Genomic DNA, 20,717 nt, shown 5'->3' with positions numbered 1-20,717 from the left:
TGACATCAAATATTAAAAATAGGGTATCCTATTCAAAAGCTTTTTAGCCTATACTAAAGAAGCAATTAAGTATCCAAATTAAGTCGAATCACATGACACATCGTTATGGATGATGCTAAAAATAATTGAGCGTTTTTTAAACAAACTGGAATGACTCATTTGCCATTCTTTCGTAACTATAATAAACATTAAAAAAACAAGTCGGATTTAGTTTACGTCAATTATGGTACCTACGATGACTTTTTGTATCTGAAAACCCGTTTAAACCTTTCATTGTCAGGTAAAATTGGTTTAGCCAGATATGGTTCCATCTTTAGAGGCTCCAAGGTTATGATTATATTTATTTGTAATTTATACACTCTTAAAATTTTTTTGATCTATTAAAAAAAAATACATTTACGACAGAGTAGGTTTAATTATGAGTTTATAACAACATCCTTTCCCACGCACCACATAGCCATTTTATATCTCCTCTATTTCTTTCTAAACCTTCATCCCCAAACATCACCTTCGTCATTTCAATTATAGATTTATATCATATTTTAAAAGGTCAAAAACGCAGAAGCATTTAAATTTGCTGGTCTTATCTTATACCCCGATCCTATCAATTTCGCTCTCGAAGGTATAGAAGTAAATGTAGTATACCCTAATACCTGGTGGATGCCAGAATCAGATGTTCAGAGGGGAAGCGTATCTGATTTCAGTGGAGATCCTATGACTCGGGGATATCCTTCTCTACGTAATTTTTTGATTTTGTTGTCTGTCAAGATTTTCGGAGTAAAATAAAAAGTAAACTACTTTACTAAGGTATTAAAAAATGAATTTCTAAAAAATTAATTAAATAATTAACTTAGCACAGAAAAAATGATTTGATTAAAGAAATAAGGGAGTGAAGGAAAGGAGAAAGGAAAGGAGAAAGGAAAGGAGAAAGGAAAGGAAAGGAAAGGAAAGGAAAGGAAAGGAAAGGAAAGGAAAGGAAAGGAAAGGAAAGGAAAGGAAAGGAAAGGGAAGGAAAGGAAAGGAAAGGGAAGGGAAGGGAAGGAAAGGGAAGGGAAGGGAAGGGAAGGGAAGGGAAGAAATTTAACTCAAGTATTATTTTTAATGAATAAAAATTTGCAAGAGAAAAATTTTTTTTGGGAATAAAAGTCTAAATAAGGATCTTAATAATTTTTATTGTTTTCGTGAGATTGCACACAAATATTCCAAAGATATGTTTTGATATTATCCATTTTTTTTCCAAAATTTTATAAATGAAAACTAAATATATCTACTTATCATATAAAAATCAATGTCCAAGCTGTAATTTATTTATCTTTTATAATAATATCAAATTTAAATATATAAAAATTATTTACGCTAATTTTGGGCCTATTTATAATCATATTATACTTTAAAATTTTTTAAATAAAGGTATATTTTAAAATAAAAGTTTAATTTCTGAATCGAGCGACATTTATAAATATTCAACTATACATGATATTTAAATATTATTGTCAACATGTACCTAATGATTCATTTTTTTTAAATATCAGTCAACCAATAAAAATTGTTCACTGGCAAAGGAAAGCCGAACTTGATAAAAAAAATATCACAATTTATTAATTCTAAAATAGATTGATCACAAGTCTGGCATATATTTGGTCACAAATTTTTTTTTAGGAGAATTTACTTTCTAATGTATAGCTCATTTTTTTTTATTTTTCACTTGGACAACGAAGGTTCTATATATTGCGGAGGCTTTATCGGTAAAGATCAGAGCGGCCCGACCCAAAATGACCCTTTAAGAATTTTGAAAGAGTATTTTAGTAACAGCCCTAAAAAAATTGGACTTCCCCGCCCGCACATGATAAATTTCTGTGAAAGAAATATCATGAATTTTATAATATTCAAGGTTTACAAAAGAATGCAAAATTCTGGGATGGTCCTAAAAAATATTTTTCAGATATCGCCCAATTAGACCTGATTTTTTATTTTTAGCCCTATCTAACCCGTTAATCTAGCTTTAGGGTTAGCTAGGGCTAGCGGATATCTGATGTATATTTTTCTCGCCATTTATAACATTTGTTAAAATCCAAAAATTATTTATTATCTTACAAATTGATGTTTAAATGCCCTTTTTAAAGGTTTTAGTAGTTTGTCATTACGTTATTCACTATATTTATCTAACAAGAATATTTTTGGATTATGGAAGATCAAGGTCATTTAGTAGGGTTTTGCATATTTGCGATATTTAGCGTGGAACAGGCCAAAATTTTTAAAGCCCTATTCCATTTATTAAATTTAAAGGGCCCAGGGAAAACCACATCTGATTTGGGCTGAACTACGCTCAGAGCTGAGCTCTAACCGACAAATTCTTTACCTCCTTAGAATTTTACTGAGGTGCTAGATTTGCTTGCACAATTAAAAACGAATTTCTCATTCCACCATTTGTTATTCCTAAGTTTATTATTATTTTAACTGACTAAACAAAAATATTTTAAATAAGTCTATGTTTTTTTAAATTTTATGTAGCCTCTATGTATAGGGAAATGCCGCCAAAAAATTCTCTACCTTCCATACCAGTTTATCCCATATCATACTCAGATGCCTGGCACCTATTGAGTAGCATGGATGGCGCGATCGTTCCTAAGGAATGGCAGGGTGGCTTAAATTTTACTTACAAAACTGGACCTGGATTTATTGATTCTAAATCTGAATGGTAAAAAAAAATTATTGAATCGTGTTTTAGATTCCTTATTCTCAGTTAGGTTTGAAAAAAAAATTCCTTGAAGATTTTTTATTTGGCTAAAATATTTAGCAAAACAAAAAATTAATCAAAATCACAAATTTTTTAAGAAGAAAATAAACTTGGCCCGATCCCAAAGGAATTTTCATTTTTATTTGTCCCGAAAAGCCCGACACTAATTAATTGTCCGCCCAGCCCGGTCCGAATTTATTTAAATATAGAAAAATTTAATATATTCTTACAAATATAAAATATTAGGGCCTTGTTTCTTGCAAATATATTAATTTATTTGACAAAATGTAATGATTTCATATTTAAAATTTTAAGACCGGCCCGACCCGAAATTTTTTGAAAATATTATGCTACCTCCAAACCAAAATTGTTTTTAGAAAAACCCAGCCTGGTCCAGATATCTATAATAAATGATATATCTTCTAGATTTATTATAATATGTTGAGCCGTTAAGGCTGCATTCATAGTTGGATACGATCCGTCACGATTTAACAACTGATCGATTCTTGAAATCTGTTTATTGGGATCAATTTTAGTTTTGTTCATATTGATTTCATCTTTAATTATATTCAGGATAATAATCTATGAATTACTGATTTTAAATAAAGAAAAATTGATCTCATAAACAGATTTTTATCGATCAGCTGTTAAATCGTGACCCAATCATCCCGCTATAAATGCAATCATCTAAGAATGACGGTTCAGTTCTGCTAGGAAGACAATTTGGAATTTATTTTATTTTATAATAATATATGAATATGATAAGCAAGCATAACATTGTTTATTTTTTAGGCATATTATAATAAAACGCACACATTTTTTTTTGATTTCATCATGCTTTATTTTATCATAATACTTTTCAAAAAAGTGAAGACCGCGTATATATTAAACCCGGGAGTATATTAAGCCCTGGTTAGAGCGAGATGTAACCTTTTTCGATAATAATATAATCTAAGGAGCTAATTATTCAGAATAATCTAATGCATAATAGATAATACTGTTATGATGTTTATTCATTGTGAACATGATCACGATTTTTGTATCTGCATAAAGGTAACTTTTTACTTTTTTTCAAGAATCAAAATTATTATTTTAACTACCCAAATATCTTATATGAAGAGAATAGAGAATAACTCTCCTTTTTATAGAAAGGTTAAAATAAAAGTGTTGGGCTTATATTTAAAATAATCATAAAAGTACATTGAGAAATTATAAAAAGAATTATGAATTTGAAAGAAATATATTACATTAGTTATTCAATAATCTCTTGTAAATGTAATATAATAATCCAACCATTCCTCCTACTAAAGGAAGGTTAAACTCGAAATAAATTTAAAGAGGGAAAAGAGACCAATCTACAATGTGATAGGGCGTATAAATGGAGATATAGAACCTGACAGATACGTAATTATAGGTAATCACAGGGACGCTTGGACATATGGTGGCAGTGATCCTGTAAGTGGTACTGCTTGCATGTTAGAAATTTCGAGGGTGTTTGCATTATTACATCAAAACGGTATCATCATTATAATTAATTAAAATATGGATTAAGGAAGGGGGTATGTCCTGATCAGGAGAATGTTTATCAAAACATTAGGTAAGTTCAGATCATTAAGATTTTTATTACACACATTAACTTTATTAAATGTTATAATTTTTTAAAAAAGTCGGATCTTTACCATTTCAATTACAAAATGTATACTAAATTTGTTTCTTATTATATCCTTTAAAAAAATTAATAACATTTCACGAACATGAGGTTGGTATCCTCGAAGGACTATAATTTTCGCCAGTTGGGATGCGGAAGAATTCGGATTGGTAGGTTCCACTGAATACGTTGAGGAAAATATGAAAGTTCTAAAAGAAAGAGCAATTGCCTATATAAACGTCGACAATTGTGTTACAGGTCTTTCTTTCTTTCTTAATCAAATTTTAAAAATAGAACCTAAAAAGAAACCTAATCCATATGTGCATAGAATCTAATCCAGAACAGAATTATATATTTTTTTAATCCTAAACCTGTACTATTATTAGACCTGTGCGTCGCCGGTCAAATACGCTGACAAAAAGTGGCAGAGCTCAACACGCCACCGCCGATGTAAAAATTTGGCGGCCTGGTAGAGTGTTACATATTTTTTATCATTAAAAATAATATTTATTTTATATATTATTTATGAATTGTAATAAGAAGAAAAATAATATTAAATATTTTTTATATTACTAAAAAATGCGATTTTATTTTTTAAAATAAATAAATATTACTTGCTATATAAAAACATTTGATTTTTAACAAAATGATATCTTATTATTAGGGTAGTAATAGGTGTTAGGATCACTTTTGGATCCTCGTTTTCAATCTATAAACGTAATAAATGAATATTTAAAGGAAAAAAGTATTGTTCCAGTATAACTTTTTCAAAACGCTACATCTCTGTTGCCTTACACGGACGAGAATTAACCTATAGTGAAACGATGGAAGTTGCTTCAGAATTCGATCTTCTAAAGTCATTGTCTAACAAACATTCATTCATAACAATCTGGAACAACAAGTCTATTTAACTAATCTAGAAAAAAAAGTGTTATTCAATATTTTGGCCTTATAATTTAGAGTTAAAAGATGTCTTATATTTTTGAAAGATAAGAGCATTGAATCTTCCTAAATTTTCAATATTAGCTAGAAAGGTCCTTTGCCTTCCAGCTACGAGCATACCCAGTGAGCGTGTATTTTTAATAGCTGGCCTCACTCTGAACTCTAAAAAATCATATTTCCTCTAAATCTAAATAAATCAATATTTATATATGATAATTATAAACTTAATAAAATCGTTAAATTATAGTTGTAAACATAATAAGGAATAAATTTTATTTTAAATATGTTACCAATGAATTTATAATTTTAATTAAAAAATTTAAATTAAAAAAAAATTTGACTCCGTCGCGCCACCGCCGATTTTTTGTTGCAGCGTCTAAATTATTCACCGCTGTCAGCCAATCGTTTTTAAAAAAGAAACGCCGCCACTGATAATGTTGTCGGGGCATAGGTCTAACTATTATTAATTGTCCACAAGTATAGGAAATAAACATTAGATTTTTTTTAAAATTAATCATAAATATCTTAACCTTTTGTTTGTTTTAAACGGAATTTGAAAGCATTCAAAAAAATATTAAATTTTATGATCTCCAAAGATTTGTTGGGACAAAAAAAATCTTTGAAGATCATAAGATATGATTTTTAAATAGTAAATTATCCAGAATTTACTATTTCGATAAAGAAAAAAAAAATAGTAAAGAGCTTTTCAAAATTAAAAATATGGAATTTAAGATTTTTGATAAATTTGGAAAAGATAATTTTTAAAAAAAATTGCAACGAATCCGAAGCCGATTCCAGAATTGAACATCTAAATGAACCCGAAATAAATTAAATAAAAACTCAAATATATCAATATTATTTTTTGATATACTAAATTAGGAAACCATTCGGTTAGAATAAACGCGTCTCCGCTTTTATCGAAAATAGTGTACGAAGTTTCAAAAATGGTAAAAAAAAAATATTTTTCAAAAGTTATCTTTTCACTGGTATAGTGATTCTAATTTGAAGTATAAAATGATCCTTTTGAACGAATTATTTGTTTTATTTATTCGGATCTGTTGGTTAATATTTGAATTAGAGTATACTATAAAATATATGTATCATTTAATTTTTGCAAAATAAATATGATCTCATAAATATAACAGATACCCAATCCTGATATGACTGAAAGAAGTTTAGGCCTTAAAACCATTTATGACACTTGGCTAGCAAGTTCTAAATCTGTGAGTGGAAACCCTAATATAGGAGAGTTAGGTAGCGGGAGCGATTTTTTCTCTTTCATGTTTTATGCCGGTGTGACTTCCATGGATATACGTTATGTGTATAATGAGGTAATGTGCAACAGAGTAAAAAATTGAAATAAATATCAAAACCACAGATATCTACATATATATCGATGTCGATAATTGATACTTAAATAAATCCTATATAATGCCAAATATTAAAACATTTATTAAATTTTATACAACAATATATATATAGGAAGAGATGAATATACCGAATTACCCTTTGTACCACACTAGATATGACACTTTTTACAATGTTCATAAACACATAGATCCAGAATTTATTTATCACAAAGCGGTAAGTCAGTTAATAGCTATATTAGTTCATTACTTATCTGATTCTCAAATCGTACCCCTATCACCTGCCTCTTATGGTGATTCCCTAAAGAAATTTTATAGAAATATAATTAAGGACTTCGGCTCAACCCTTGAATTCAATAGGATATGCATGAGTAAATTATCTCACAAACGTTCATATAATTTAATTAATTTCTAAGGATCCTTAAATCATTTTTATAATTCCTTTTTTTTTATTTCTTTTATTTTTTTTAAATTTACATATGTCGCATTATCCTTTTTTTAAAATAAAAATCTTCCCCCCAACTGATATTAACATTTAAGAATCTATATTCCCCTCATTTGAATAGTAGATTTTCTCTTTTAATTGCTTATTCAAAAATTGTCGTAAATCTTTAAATTCAGGAATCTTTTATATCCTGGTCTTAAATAAATAATGGAATTAAGTATATTTTGGCATGTAGTAATTCGAAAGTTATTTATTCTGGTTAAAATATTTATAGACATTTTAAAATGAATATAATGATTTATTGTTATTTTAATAAAAATAAATATTGTTCAGATGATCTAATGGCTGCCATAACATATTTCGATCGTAAAATGACAATTTTCCAAAATAATTCACTATTACCCTCCTTCACCAACACCACTTCGTCAAATACACAAAATTATTCGGTCATACAGACCCGTTCATTGAACGATAAATTAATGCTAATTGAAAGGGGTTTTTCAGACACATATGGATTGCCTCACAAACCTTTACTTAAACACTTGATATTAGCGCCATCTAATACAGATCATAATAGTTGGACTGGTTTTCCGGCCTTAAATGACTTACTTTACGCACTGCAACAATTATCTAATAATTCCGAAATTGACCCAAAAATTTTAACGTTTTGGGTGGGCGATATCATTACCGATTGGAACAATTGTAAAAGTGGAATTGACTATTCTAATGATTTATTGAGTTATACATCTCCTGATTTGTGTAATTTTACCGAACCATCCATAGATCTTACATCATCAACTTCAAATGATCAATATATTTCACATATAGTGAATGGTAAATCTGAATGTAAATTATCAAGTTTCTTAGTTGAGGCAATTAAAAAGCATACCGCCGTTTTAGCTTTTACGATCAAATCAACTGCAGATTTCGTAGATGATTAAGCATATATGTGTATACAAATTTTGGAAAAATTTAGGAAAAATAATATATTTAATTGTATTATTAAATGTCATCTTATTTTATATTAAAGTTATATATAATAAAACCTCTTAATGATGTATGGCATTAAACGTTATTGATTTTTTATGTGTCTTATTAAAATATTAGATATCGTCTTATTTTTATCTTATACACAAAAAAAAAATTGCTTATGAATCTTGGCCCTAATCAGTAAATGCATATGTCACCTATCGTATAGATCTGGATTTCAATCCTGAAAGGGCCGGGTTATTGCAGTCAACTAAGTAGTTTTTTACTATTAGCGAATCGCTTGATTCCCTGAATATATGTTTAAATAAAAAAAATATGACTTATTGCATTTTTATCTCATTTTTTAGCAAATTGCTATATATTGGTCAACCTAATAATATGATTATCCTCTCGAGTTCAATATCTTAATTTATAATTGCTTCCTCAATAAAGGTATAGTAATTATATTTTCCAATTGTTTTAGGTTCATAATTATATTTCATAGATTTTTCTTCACTTAAATCATAAACCTTTGAAAAAATACTGTTCATTGTTAACTGTTACTTTCGAAAATTAACTAGTTCCATTTTAAAGTTACTTTATAAATTTTTTGAAATCACTTATATATTTTTTTTATTTATTATATAAAATTATTATACCATTCATCAATTTTAATCAGGGACGAAAATAAAATTGGAAAAAAATAATTGCACTTCAAAAAATATCTCACAATAATATTTAATTTAAAAAAAGGTAGAACAATAAAGGCCAATGATTGGGTGGAAACACAGTTCCCTAACTCCAGTTTCATAGCTGACAAATAAAAATTTTAAAGGATTTATTATTAAATAATATAAAAAAATTTTTGTAAAGGTCGAAACCGAAATTGTCTTTAAAATATTAATTTTAATTCCATATTTTTTATAAAAATCCATTCAAAATCTCTTGGCATGTTTTCCATTTTAAAATTAAAAAATATTCTTTTTATTTTTATTTTTTAAAATTATCTAAGAGCATAAAATTTGCTTCCTAAATATGTATTTTTGCCTACAAAAAAAATGCATATAGATTAAATATTATTCCATATATATGGATAAATTTTGGCAGAAACCTAGTTTAGCATAAATTGGAAGAGAAGTAGGAATGGGCATATTTTTATTTAATTCACGACCCAGCAAGTCACTTTTGCAATAGCAAAAAAAATACATGCCAATTTATTTCTGATGTTCCTTTTTTTGGCCCGAGCGACCCATTCACGGCAAAATGTTTATCAGGAATTCGTGGAATTTAAAAAAAAATATATAATTGTGTCTTAAGGTTTCATTTATAGTAAATGCGTTATTGTTCAAGCGGCGGCTTTATTTATAAAATCAAGCCAATAAATCGATTATAATTTTAAAAAAATATGAAATGTTATGATGATAACTCTATTATAAATTTTAAAAAACATATGTAAGTGAATGCGATGATAAAAAATAATAGCTAATTCGATAAAAAAAAGGTATGTATTTTAAAAATATTATTTAAAATAATTATCACTATTGGCAATATCTATTAAATCATCGACCCTTACTAGTTATTTAATTATATGTAAATTAAATTTAATATTATATAAAATGTAATTATAATAACTTGTCTTTTAGAATGGAACGATAAAAAAAGCAGACGATAATATAATTTATAAAATCTAGTGCTAAAAATGTTACTTCAAAAATGGAGCGCAGGAACACGCGTTTTTAACTATTCAAAAAGTAACCCTACTTAAAAAATTAAATATTATAAATTATTACAAAAATAATATATTATAAGATAAAATATTTTTTGTGATAATTTTTTTATTTATTTTTAACAATAATTAATTTTTAAAATTTTGATCAGATAATTTCATTCAGGTTCTCATTCAATTTTTTTATCACTCCTCTAACTGTTGTGCGCACAAGTGAGTGCAGCTTGCCCACAAACGTGTTTATCACGCGACTTGATTTAATCCAGTTAGATAGAGATGAGGAATACCTAGCACAGCTATATTGAATCTTCAACGATAAGCAAAAGCGATTCAAATTCACTTATCCCGTGATTTTATAATTTTTTTTATAACATAATTATTCAATTTATTTGAATGGACATGAAATATTAATCATAAATAAATTATAATTTTAAAGGAAAACCAAAATTATCACATTGGAATTTATGACATTTAAAAATTTGATAATTCAAATGACTAAAGTTGATTATTAGATAATTGAGCAAATTTATTCGAATAAATATGAAAATATTTAACATAAATTTAATAAAATTAAGACATCTAATATTTCTAAAATATCAATATTTACAACTATACAAGTGACACTATTATTTTCTCCCCAGTTCGTGGAATGTTATATCTTCTTGTCCATACTCACTCATTGGTTATATAGATTGGTCATTTGGATCGTAAAAATTTTGACTATGATTTTTACAGAATAGTTGTATGTTTTCGATTAAATTGTTCATAGTTTTTGAAAAATAAATATTTTAAAATTTGTCAATATTTTAGGGAACCGTGATCATTTTGGAATTTAAGAATATCTACCAGCCTTTTAATAATAATACATTGCTTTAAATTTATGTCCGGAAAGTTGATCCCGCCATTTTAGATTTCTTTCAGTTCGATTCGTATACCCATCACTTAAAGAATAAATGGGCAAAACCAAACTTTAGGGTAACTCCTCTAATATTAGAATTTACAAATCCTGCCCATTTATTCTTTGAATATCTCACAAAGGGGAATAGTATAAAATCAAACTGAAAACGGTGAAAAAATTAAATCTAAAATGTAAAACAAAATTTATTAACTTTTTAATAATTAAAAAATTTATCTATTGCGCCCAATGACATATAATGTTACCTAGACTGGCGATGAGTTCATTATAAAAGTGTGAATCAATGGAAAACAGCTGAGGACGTTATTTTGTTTACCCATAATTAAAAATTTTTAAATTAAATTTTTAAAAATTTAAAAATATATTATTCCATGGTTATATTTATAAGGAATTTTTTCTCCAATATTTTATTAATTTTGTAATTTTTAATATCTTATAAAAACTGGGATTTTTTTTTCCGGGGAATTATTTTCCTAGATTCAATTTATTCCTATCCTATGTCTAAAAGCAAGAGAAAAAAAAAATTATAAAAATTTTAGACTACACTAATAAAATGAAAAATATAAAAAATAAATAAATTTAATTTACATTACAATTCGCTCCCCTTTTATAGGGAAGCTCCTAATTGTAAAAAAATATATAAAAAATAAAAAGTTATAAATACATTTCATTAAATAAATTACAAAATCACTCCCGAAAATAATTATAATGAAATAACTCATAAATCGCAATTATATAGTGATTATACAAAAATTAAAATTTATAATATAATTTTAATAATTCCTAATAAACGATGAATTTACAAATATTTATATTCAATCATTATATAAACATTTGTACACATATTTCTTAAAGCTATGGTTATAAAATAAAATTTATCGGAAGTTTATAGCTTAACTAGAAGTCATTTAATAACAAAATATACAATTTATATCACCTTAGGGTAAAGATGCTATTGGTTAAATTATACGTTTAAAATGTTCCATCTGATTTAAGGTGTTAAAAGATAATCATTAAATGTTAACATCAACACCATAATAAAGATACTTTTATGAAAAAGTAACATTAATAAATCGTTTAGGTGTTATTTAGAATAAAATTTTATAAATAGTCGAGGGGGAAAATAAATTGAAATGCGATTTTCCTAAAATGAGCATATTTGAATAATTTTTCACATTCCTATATTAAATTGATAAATTGAAGGTAGTGCCTATTAAGACTAAATGGTGAACAGACTTAGGTGGTATGGGCACACAATGAGAAGGCCTATAAACTATATAAGAAATAAGATTAAGAGTTTGGAAGTGATGGGCAAACGTAAAAGTGGAAGGCCAAAACTTCAATGGGGCCATAAAGTTAGAGCCAATATGAAGAAATATAAATTAGATAAAAGAGATTAACAAAAGGTGGAGAGAGATATTGAAGAAGCTTACCACCAGAAAATGTGAAAGCTAAAAAGAAAAAAAAAATTATATTCATGAATTGTCAAAATTGCAATATTTTGTCCAATTAAATAATATAGTTATTTTAAATTTTATTTTAACCACTTTACTCCGATGCTTAGCCAAAATGTCATATTTCGCATATTATTAACAACTACTAAATTATTATAGGTAGTGAGCTACACGTTTTTTATTTTGTAGATTAAGAATTTGATTACTATAAATATAAATGCAAAGAAACATGATAATGTGCATGTAAGTAAAATTGTGTTTATTTATATTTAACTTTATTATCACTTACTTTTTCATTTTATACATCGTTTATATACATTTTTATAAGTCCAAATTAGAATACAAACGAAAAACAAAAAAGTAAAAATATTATAAAATATAAAAAGTAAGGTTACGCCGTACATAAAAAATAAAGTTATAAAAATAAGGTTACTCAATAAAGTTATAAAATTAGATTACAAAAAATAATAAAAATTAGATTACAAAAAATTCAAAAACAAAAAGTAAAAGAAAGAATTATATTATAACTCAACATTCTACCTCTTCTGATAATTTCATCGGAGAAGTCACAGAGGGTTTGTTGTCCAAGTGGTTTATCGTTTTGGTAATCAAGTTGTATCACAAATCATCATAACGTTGGCTTGTCCCAATCGTTGGTTTGTTTAAATCGATTTTGCACGTTGGTTTGTTTAAATCGCAAACTTGATATCCTTATCGTAAGTTGTCTCTATTAATCATAGCTTGTTAGGTAGTACTCAGTTGTTATTATTATCATTTTTCAAAATTGTTATTATCATCAATAAGTTGCGAATAATAAGAAATAATAGTTCATCATATTGGATATAAGAATAAATGAAGAATGATAAATCAATAAGATTGTTATATATAATGTTTTCAGCGTTTTAATTCTTTGCGTTTTAATATAAATATTTATTTTATATTTTAAGTTATATAGTCTTTTAAATAAATAGGTTTTTTTTTAATTCGCACAGGTCTAGAAATAGGTGTTATATCGTTATTATCAATAATTTTTATATTTTTGTCCACACTTCCCTTAAAAGAATCCTTAGAGTCATAGTTAATAATTGTGTTAAAACAGTTTCTAATTCTTATTTAATCTAAATGTCTCCTCAAAATACCTTTCTCAGTCTAAATTTGGAACATCATATCACTTTCTTTATTGTGATTATACCTTTGCACCATTTATCATCACCTTGTACTTTATACCAAACAAAATCTCCTACGTTAAAAGTTCTATTTCGTGGTAAAGTAACGTTTATTTTATTCTCCTTCTCCTCCATCGGTTTTAATAAGTCCCATTTAATTCTAATATCTCGATTTATGCGTATTTCTGTAATTAAATAAGAATTTGCTAAGTGCAATATCTGGGTCAATTTTAATATTCCTTTTCATATGTGTTTTGAACGTTCTAACCATGCGTTCAACCTGGACATTGGATTACTGGTGATAAGCAGATGTAAGCACATGTTTAATACCAAAATTGTTGCAAAATTTTTCAAAATCGTTACTCGTAAAGTTAGTGCCGTTATCAGTAACTATAGCTTCAGGTATTTCATATAGCGAAATAGTTTTAAAGATTTCTTTTAAAGTAACGTCAGTCGTAATATTTTTAACAGGAATAATAATTGGAAATTTGCTGTAGGCATCGACTTTTATCAACCAATTTTTTGTGAAAAACGGACCCGCATAATCTATGTGTATCCTTTCAAACGGTTTGGTTGCCGAAACCCATGGTTTTTGTATCTTTATAGGATTATCATGATATATATTACAATCGTCACAACTTTTCACTTCCATAACTATATCATTATTTATACCAGGCCACCACATGTAATCTTTGGCTAAGGATTTGATTTTTCCTGCTCCCAAGTGACCTTCATGTAATGACTGCAGTATATTTTTTCTCATAGAAGACGGAATTATGATTTTGTTGCTTTTGTAAAGACAATCCTTAATTATACTTAATTCCAATTCAATGTTTTTATAAATATTATTCATTATAGGCCTGTTGTTATTAATATCACTTATGACTTGTTTTAATTCCATATCCTTCAAAGTTTCATCACGAATTTGATCAAAGTTAATAGGTAAATCCTCATATTCATTTATTATAATTACATTTTCAATAGTTTCATCACGACATTCTTGTGGTAATCTCGAGAGACAATCAGGAACAACATTATATTTACCGGCTTTATATTTAATATTAAAATCATATCCTCCTAATGTAATATTCCACTTCTGGAGTCTTAACGACATGGTGCTATTATCCTTAAAACCCTTGGTAAAAATGTGAACTAGAGGCTTATGGTCAGTAATAATTGTAAATTTTGTGCCTATTAAATATTCCTGGAATCTCTTTATAGCGAAAATTATAACGAGAGCCTCACGCTCAATATTGGTATAGTTCATTTCAGATTTTAATAAAGTTCTCGACGCGAAAGCTATAGGTTTTTCTTTACCATCTTTTTCAATATGAAATAGTACAGCTCCTAAACCACATTTCGATGCGTCAGTGGCTATCCCTATAGGTAATTCAGGGTTAAAATATGTCAAAGCAGGTGGAAGACTAATTAACTTTTTAAGATCATTAAAACTTTTAGAGTGTTCAAGGTTCCAAGCCCATTTTTCTTTGTTGATAATCTTATAAAGAGGATCGGCAATTTCCGCAAAATTGTTCAAAAATTTTCTATAGTAGCCAGCCATTCCCAGAAATGTTGATAATTCAGCAGCTGATTTAGGTTCTGGCATATTAATTATTGCTTCAATTTTGTCGTGATTAGCATGAATCCCCTTAGCGTCAATATCATGACCCAGGAACCTCACTTTGTTTTTAAAGAACACACTTTTGTTAAAGTTAGGTATTAGCCCAAACGATGATATTCTATCAAACACTTTTTTTATGTTGTTAAGGTGGGTTTCATCGTTTTTTCAGTTATAAGTATATCATCAATATAAAATATGACGTCATCCATATCACCGAAGATTTGATCCATAATCTGTTGAAATTGCAGATGAGGTCTTAAGCCCAAAAGGAAGTCTAGTAAATTGGTAATATCCCTTGTGCGTAGATATGGTTAAAATATTTCTGCAACTTTTATCAATTGGTATCTGTAAGAAAGCATTTTAAAGTCAATCTTCGTAAATTTCTTTCCTTCTGAAAGTTTAGCAATTAGATCATTGATTCGTGGTATAGGGTATCTAAAATCTTCTAGAGCTGGGTTTACAGTGTCCTTAAAATCAGCACAAAGCCTAATGCTCCCATCATCTTTGTAGACAGCGGTAACAGGACTTGCCCATCGGACATCATTCACCGGCTCAATTATTTTATCATGTATCCATTTTTTAAGTTCATTACTAACAAGATCAATTTTTGAATAAGGAATACGTCTAGGCGGTATAATTTTAGGTTGGGCATCTCTTCTTAAATGTAACTTGACACTTGCTTTGTTGATTGGCCCATTATTCAATTTCGATTCACACTCTATAATCAATTTTTTTATTTCATCTTCGTAATTAGTGTCAATATTTGCTATAAATTTATTTAAAATATTTTTGAAAGCATTGATCCATGTACGTCCCAACAAGGCATTTTTACTTGATTCGACGACTACCACTTGTAAATATTTTGAGATACCATCATAAGTCACTTTAACTTGAGTAGTTCCGATGATTTTGATTAAATTCCCATCATAAGCAGTGAGTTATAGCTCGGATTTCTTAAGATCTCTAATACCAAGTTTTTTAGCAAGACCATGAGGTATAATAGTGTATTTGGATCCAGTGTCCACTTGCATACAAGTAACAATATCGTTCACTTTTAAAGTAGTCATAAATCCGTTATCTTTGTCATTAATCATGTCACCAGATAAATTGTTGACATTAAAATCATTATCATCTTTGTTCTTTACAAATTTCTCTTCAATAATTTCTTCAATATTCATGTTGTAATTATTGTTGTATTGTATTTGATTTCTATTATTTTCGTCGCCACCTCTATAATTATTTAAGTTGTTGTTATATTGTATTTGCTTTCTCTGATTATTATCATTACCTCTATAATTATTTGAATTGTTGTAATAAGATTGGTAATTGTTACGATTTCCGTCACCGTATTGGATATGTTTTCTTTGATTATTATTATACCATGTATTATTTCTACCATAATTCGATTGATTATTATTATTATAGCGATAATTGTTATAGTTATAATTGTTATAATTATCGTGGTATCGCGAATTATTATTACCATAATTGTATCTAAAATTATTGTAATTCTTATTTCTATATCTATTATCATAATTATTTCTAAAATTATTCCTAAAATTATTATCACTTCTACTGCAAAAATTTTTATCTTTATCGGACTTTTTATCCTTATTTATATAACTTATATCATTATCCTCCGACTTAATATTACTAGAATCCAATTTCACCCCTAATTCCACCATCTGATTCAATGTAAGGTCAAAATTTTTGGAGAATTTGTATTTAATCTTATCGTTTAAGGTAGATGTCCGTAATTTCTCTTTCAATCTAGTCGTCCAAAAAATTACATTTTTTATGAAGTTTCGATACTCTGATGTACCACAGCATAAAACTCTCTGATGAGTTTTGTTGAAGAAGATTAAATTTATTAATTAAAGTATTTATATCTTGCACTGGTAAAAGGTAAGTTAATTTTTTAATCACAATTTTATGATCTAAAATGTCGGTATCAGAACGAATTGATTTAATATTGTCAAAAACCTCATCGGATAAATTATTAAGCAAAGTGTTTATTTTAATAGAGTCCGATAATTTACTGGTCGAAAAGTAATTTAATATTCTGTCTAAATAAATTTCGGTAAGAGGACCCACTAACTTAGGAATCTTATGTATAAACTCTTGTTTTATTTCCATGTTTTATTAAGTAAGCATTATAACATTTATTATTTTAGCAATTCATATTTTAGTATAGCTATTCATGTTTTGGTAAATATACAAATAAATTCGATGAAATCATTGTCACTATAGATATAATGCTTCCCATTTAGCAATTCGAAACAAGAAATCATGTCTCTTAAATTTATAAATTCAAACAAAACGTCCTCCGTTCCAACTATTCTGGAATAATTAACGTCACAGTTGTAAGTTAAGTCGAAAAGGATATCATAGATTGAAATATGGTAGGGGATATTAATTATCTTGAACGAACATAATATAAAAAAATGAATTTACTTTTCAATCTTCTTGTATATATAGGGAGAAAAAAATTTTTATTTATTTTTTTTTAAAAAGAAAAACATTTAATTTCCATTAGGTGAGATTCTTTTACCTCTAATGGAGCACCATGTAAAGAAACATGATAATGTGCATGTAAGCAGGGGTTCGAACCGAACCGAACCGCAAAACCGGAATGAACCGTTATGATTTTCTGAACCGTAACCTTAACCGAACCGTTATGAAGAAAATATTAAAAGAGCAAACCGAACCGTTGTAAATAATTTGAACCGGTTTAAACCGGTTCAAAACGGTTTTAAAAATAATTAATTTTAAATTATTAACCTAAATTTAAAATTTTAATTTTCCTTGGGGGCATTTTTTAAATTGGTGATTTCTTTTCAAATTAAATATTTCCATATTATCAACATTATATATCAAATTAAATATTTTTATATTATCAACATTATATATCAAATAGTACCAGGTTTGTTGTTTTTTCTTTAAATACTTAATTTATAAGAGATTAGACAATTTATCTGTTAATTAGATAAGATATCTTAAAATCAGACATAATTATTCTTGGCTAAATTAAATTTTTTATCTCATTATAAAAACTTGGATCATAGAATTTAAATGACAATAAATAAAATAGTCAGCAATATTTTAATGATATAATAATTTTTTATTTATAATCATTGTTTTTTTAAATTCAGAATTCTAATATTATAAATTATTTATTATTATAATATGTTAGTTAGCATTTACCATTATCATATATGCAAAATAAAAAAATATGATTAAAGAATGGCATTTGTAATGAATATTTTTCTAAATCTGTATTTTTAAATAATAAAAATCTTACTATAAATCGTTTAAATAAGTTAATTAACATTGCATTAAATTATTTTTATACTTTTATTTATTTATTAATGTGTTTTATATTTAAATAAACTTACAGTGAATTAAAAATAGGAATTACATTTTGATGTTAAACTAAATATAAATACTATAGTTTAACTTAAATTACCTATTCTGTCATATTATATTAACATCTAACAGAAATAAAGTACTGACCAATTTTTATATAATATTGTTTTACAATAATTTCTTATTAATTGATATATTCAAAAAAAGTTTATCTTAGTTTATATAGAATATATCAGAGTGGGTAATTTGAATTAAACTATACTAGTTATATTTAGTTTAACATCAAAATGTAATTCCTATTTTTAAATGTAAGTCTATTTAATATAAAACACAAATAAATAAAAGTATAAAATAATTTAATGCAATGTTAGTTAACTTATTTAAAATGAAGATTTATAGTAAGATTTTTATTATTTAAAAATACAGATTTAGAAAAATATTCATTACAAATGCCATTCTTTAATCATATTTTTTTTTATTTTGCATATATGATAATGGTAAATGCTAACTAACATATTATTTTAATAATAAATATTAGAATTCTGAATTTAAAAAAAATATGATTTTTCTAAATAAAAAATTATTATATCATTAAAATATTTATTGCTGACCATTTTATTTATTGTCATTTAAATTCTATAATCCAAGTTATTTAAAAAAATAAAAATGAAGGTAAAATTTTTCTATTAAGCTTTTTTATTTATTCTATTTATATAATAAAAGATTTTCATCTATCATCATATAGCTTTTTAGTTATCTATTAAATGGTTCGGGAAAAGTCAAATCCTTTGCGTTCCTTTTTAAATTAGATATCATAAAAAATCAATCTATTTGTAAAATAGAAGATTGTGGTAAGATCTTAACTGGAGACCATGCTGCAAATCTTGAACGACATATAGAAAGATTCCACAATAGGGAATTCAAATTATTAAGAAAAAGAAAGAAAATTTGACTATTAAAAAAATTCAAATAACGAAAACGGCAAACCAGTATAATACAATCCCAGATGCTTTTAAGTCCAACACTACTACAATACAAATCAATATAAATAAAGAAACTTTAATCCGCTCCTGCACCGAGCTAATAACAGTTCACGGTAGGCCAAATTGACGACAAAGCATTTCGAAATATTATAGATCCAATAATTATAGGATTGGGTGGAAATTTAACTATCAATTCGGAAAATATACGCAATATTATTAAAAAAATGGCGTTAGATTTTTCGGAAAATATAAAAAAGGAAGTGTATCAAAAACTTATTTCGTTAAAATTAGATATAGCAACTAGATATGATAGGTCCATATTGGGGATCAATATTTAATTTATAAATAACGGAAAAATAAAATTAAGGACTCTATGCATGAAAGTGATTAAAGAACGACACACATCAGAATATCTTAAAAAAACTATTCTAGATGTTTTAAAAGAATATGAAATAAAAATTGAGCAGATTTACACAATAACCACCGATAATGCAGCAAATATGATTAAGTTAATTAAGCTATTAATACTACACGATGAAGAAGATGATGACCTTAAGATTATTTAATTAATGATGATTTAAATAATAATGATATAGATAATGATGATTTAAATAATGATATAATTCATGATGAAAATAAAGAACCTTTTAATATTGAAAATATTAATCTTGCATCAAATGGCAGACCCATATTAATAGGTGTTAGATGTGCTTCACATACATTTCAATTAGCAATTAATGATTGCATTAAAAATTCAAATGAAATTGTCATTATAAATAAAGCAAGAAACATCTGCAAAAAAATAAGAAATCAGACAACAATGGCTATTCTCTCAAAATTAAATTTGAAAAAACCACTAATAGATTGTTGCACAAGATATACTCTATCTATTTAATGTTGGAGAGATTACTAGAGTTAAAAAGCTTTTGCCAAGAAATATCGCTCCAAAGCGATCAAAAATGTTTATCAGATAATGAATGGGAAATAATTAGTGACATATTAAAAGCTTTATATCCAGCTTATGTTTTGACAAAATATTTACAAAGTGAACAATTGACAATGGGCGATTTTTATGCTGCGTGGATCAAATGTCTCATGCAAACGAGTAAAGTAGACACTCCATTTGCCAGACTTTTAGTTTCTACGATGAAAGCATGAGAAATAAATTTTAAAAATGAAGTTTTTTCTCTGCTATTTATCTCGACCCTAGATATAATGTATTTTTAACTTTTGAAGAAAGAGAGATCGCCAGAAAACATCTTTGTAAAAATTGGAACTTGACACAAAATCTAAATAATCAGAATATTGAATTTCTAAATACTATGCCTACGTGATCGTATTCGAAGGATAATTTAGATGATGATTTTGAAGATTTAT

The 20,717-nt window shown here is 26.8% G+C and overlaps 1 protein-coding gene across 1 annotated transcript; it reads left to right on the top strand.

Moving 5' to 3' along the window:
• Positions 1 to 192: 192 nt before the first annotated feature.
• LOC135928244 (putative N-acetylated-alpha-linked acidic dipeptidase) lies at positions 193 to 8,127 on the top strand (the record flags this gene model as incomplete). Its single annotated transcript, XM_065464648.1, has 9 exons — positions 193 to 327; positions 550 to 739; positions 2,512 to 2,698; positions 4,048 to 4,253; positions 4,497 to 4,643; positions 6,207 to 6,274; positions 6,473 to 6,646; positions 6,816 to 7,065; positions 7,473 to 8,127. Coding segments are annotated over 9 exons (1,965 nt in total), but the record flags the coding sequence as incomplete, so codon positions are not given.
• Positions 8,128 to 20,717: the final 12,590 nt, after the last annotated feature.

This window comes from Gordionus sp. m RMFG-2023, chromosome 4 (assembly GCF_954871325.1).
Source record: "Gordionus sp. m RMFG-2023 chromosome 4, tfGorSpeb1-WG-v2, whole genome shotgun sequence".
NCBI lineage: Eukaryota > Metazoa > Nematomorpha > Gordioida > Chordodea > Parachordodidae > Gordionus > Gordionus sp. m RMFG-2023.
The sequence above is the reverse complement of the archived record's forward strand: the minus strand, read 5'-3'. Positions and strand labels throughout refer to the sequence as shown.